The 2,500-nt window shown below is 41.9% G+C and overlaps 1 protein-coding gene across 2 annotated transcripts in view; it reads left to right on the top strand.

Annotated features, from left to right (window-relative positions):
* LOC125047964 (angiopoietin-2-like) overlaps positions 1 to 2,500 on the top strand; it is a 159,597-nt gene that overhangs the window by 156,924 nt on the left and 173 nt on the right. For both annotated transcript variants that reach the window (XM_047646515.1, XM_047646514.1), the window contains exons 12-13: positions 777 to 901; positions 1,862 to 2,500. The exon at positions 1,862 to 2,500 is cut by the window's right edge. In XM_047646515.1, coding sequence (XP_047502471.1) covers positions 777 to 901; positions 1,862 to 1,962 — 226 coding nt within the window. In that variant the 3' untranslated portion in view covers positions 1,963 to 2,500. The remainder of the gene's footprint in view (positions 1 to 776; positions 902 to 1,861) is intronic.

Here is a 2,500-nt window from a genome sequence, read left to right as displayed (position 1 = left end):
CACATGCTTTCAGGGAAAATTGTTTTTTCGTTTCTTTTTTTTTTCTTTTTCTTTTTCTCTATCTCTCTTCCTTCTTTTCACGTTTCTGTTTGTGAACCTTTTTCTCTTGTTTTATCCCGGAATGTATCTCCCTTCCACTCACCTGTTTTCCTATTTTGTTGTCCACTTCGAAAAGATTTTCTCTTTTTCTTAAGGTTCCACATTTTGTTTATCCTTGTCCCTCTTCCTTTATTCTCATTGTGTTGCATTTCCCCCTCTCTCTTTGCTTTTTAGCCTTTCTTTTCTTATTTTACTTTCCCTACTTTCCCATCATTTCCCTTCTTTCTCCTTTTTCCTCTCTTCCCCTTTCGCCTCCCCGTCTTTCTCCTTCCTTCCTCATAACCGCCTGCCCATAAGCCTTCCTAACAACTAAAGTAATCAATAATCGCCACCACGTTTTCCATTTGTCGCCTCTTCCCATCTCCTTCCTTTCTTTATTTTTTTTTACTTCACCCTCTCCCCTTTTTTTAAACTTTGATCTCTTTCCTTTTCTGTTTTATCCCTCTCTCTCTCTTTTTAAAATTCTTCCTCACCCTCTCTGTTTACTTTTCTTTCTCTACCCATTTTATCCTCATCTTTCCCAACACACACACACACACAAAATAATAATAATAATAGAAACATTAAAAAATCAGTAACGCCCTACCCACAATTCCCCTCTAGAATAACGACCCCCAATCGACCCGAAAACGACCACTAACCACCCCGTTCTCCCTCTTTTCTCCCTCAAACAACAGAGACAACGACCGCTCGAGTCTGAACTGCGCGTCGATGCTGAAGGGCGGGTGGTGGTGGCGCTCCTGCGGCAGAGGGCTCAATGGCCTCTACCTCACAGATCCCAATGACTTATCGGCTCGGCAAGGTAAGGATCAGGCGGAGGGAGGGGGAGGTAAGGGAGAGGGTTGGGGGTTGGGAGAGAGAGGGAGGGCGTAAGGGAGAGGGAGAAGGACGGAGGGAGGAAAAAAGGAAGAGGGAGAGGGAGGCTTGGGGGAGAGGGAAGGGAGGGAATGGGAGGAGGGTTGGAGGGAAGGCAGGGCAGTAAGGACCAGTTAAATCGTCAGGATCATTTGGGTCAGCAAGGATGATTAGTCTTGTCAGTAGCAATTACCACTTAATTCAGCAGGAACATATTGCTTTATCAACAGGAGTAAATGCCGAAGTCAGCAGGCTCATGCGCTGTATCATTACCCAGTGAATACCATTTGTCGATACATTACAAAATTATAAAGATACTTAGTGTCAATGAATTTATGTACCATTTAAATGCAACTTTCTTAATGTTTATCCCTCGGTTACCTTTATTCAATTATAACTTGATTTATATTTTACAGTTTTAAGATTCATTTATCTTTCCGTTTTCTCGTCCCCCAACCTCCAGGCAGTTTTCTTCTCTCTTTTCTTACCAGCACATCCTTCGTTACCCCTCCTGCCTCCTCCCTTTTTATCCTCATTCCTCTTCCTCCATCCTCTTCCTCTCTCTCCATTTCTCCAGCCCCATATCCCATACACACACACACACACACACACACACACACACACACACACACACACACACACACACACACACACACACATGCACACATATCAATTTTTTCTTCTCCTTCTCCCCCTCCTCCTCCCCCCCCCCTCCTCCTCCACCTCCTCCATCTCAACCTCATCCTCCTCTTCCTCTTCCTCCTTCACCACCTCCTCCTCCTCCACCTCCTCCACCTCTTCCTCCTCCTCCTCCACCTCCACCTCCACCTCAACCTCAACCTCAACCTCCACCTCCACCTCTTCCTCCACCTCCTATTCCACCTTCTCACCACATCTCTCATTCCAGGAATCGTGTGGTTCCGGTGGAGAGGCTGGGATTACACCCTCAAGAAATCCGTGCTCATGATCAGACCCAAATCCCACAGCAAAGGCAATCAACAGTCGTAAGAATGAGGAGGCGGGGAAAAAAAAATAAAATAAAAAAAAGAAGAAAAAATATATATAGAGGAAAATGAAATTCGGTTACGAGTAAGAACAAAAATGTCTTTGGACTGAAAGAGAGTGATAACTGGACTATTTGATGCACCTTTTGTATCCAACTCGTGAATTGTTATTGAAATATTGGTACTTTCGAGGTTGACTTTATCATTGCTTGTAGGGGTTAATGCAGGTGCAGAGAAAAAGATAAAAAAAAAGTTGTAAAAAAAAAAAAGATTTAGTTGTACTCTCTTTATTTCTTTAACAAGCATTGTATACAATACGAGTAATTTAGAAAGAAAGAAGAAAGAAAGAAAATATATATATGTATATATATTATAGTTATGTGCAATATTACTATTTCTTTCTAAAATATTACCCAAACTTAGCTAGAGTCTAGTATTCTGTAGCTTTATATATCTCTTACCAAGATTACTGGTTTAGGATTCAGTGCTTTAAGTACATTTCTATAGTTTTTTCATTTTAACTTGATTTAAGGGATTCGGGT

Source organism: Penaeus chinensis, chromosome 42, assembly GCF_019202785.1.
Source record: "Penaeus chinensis breed Huanghai No. 1 chromosome 42, ASM1920278v2, whole genome shotgun sequence".
Taxonomy (NCBI): Eukaryota; Metazoa; Arthropoda; class Malacostraca; order Decapoda; family Penaeidae; genus Penaeus; species Penaeus chinensis.
This window is presented reverse-complemented; position numbering and strand designations above follow the sequence as displayed.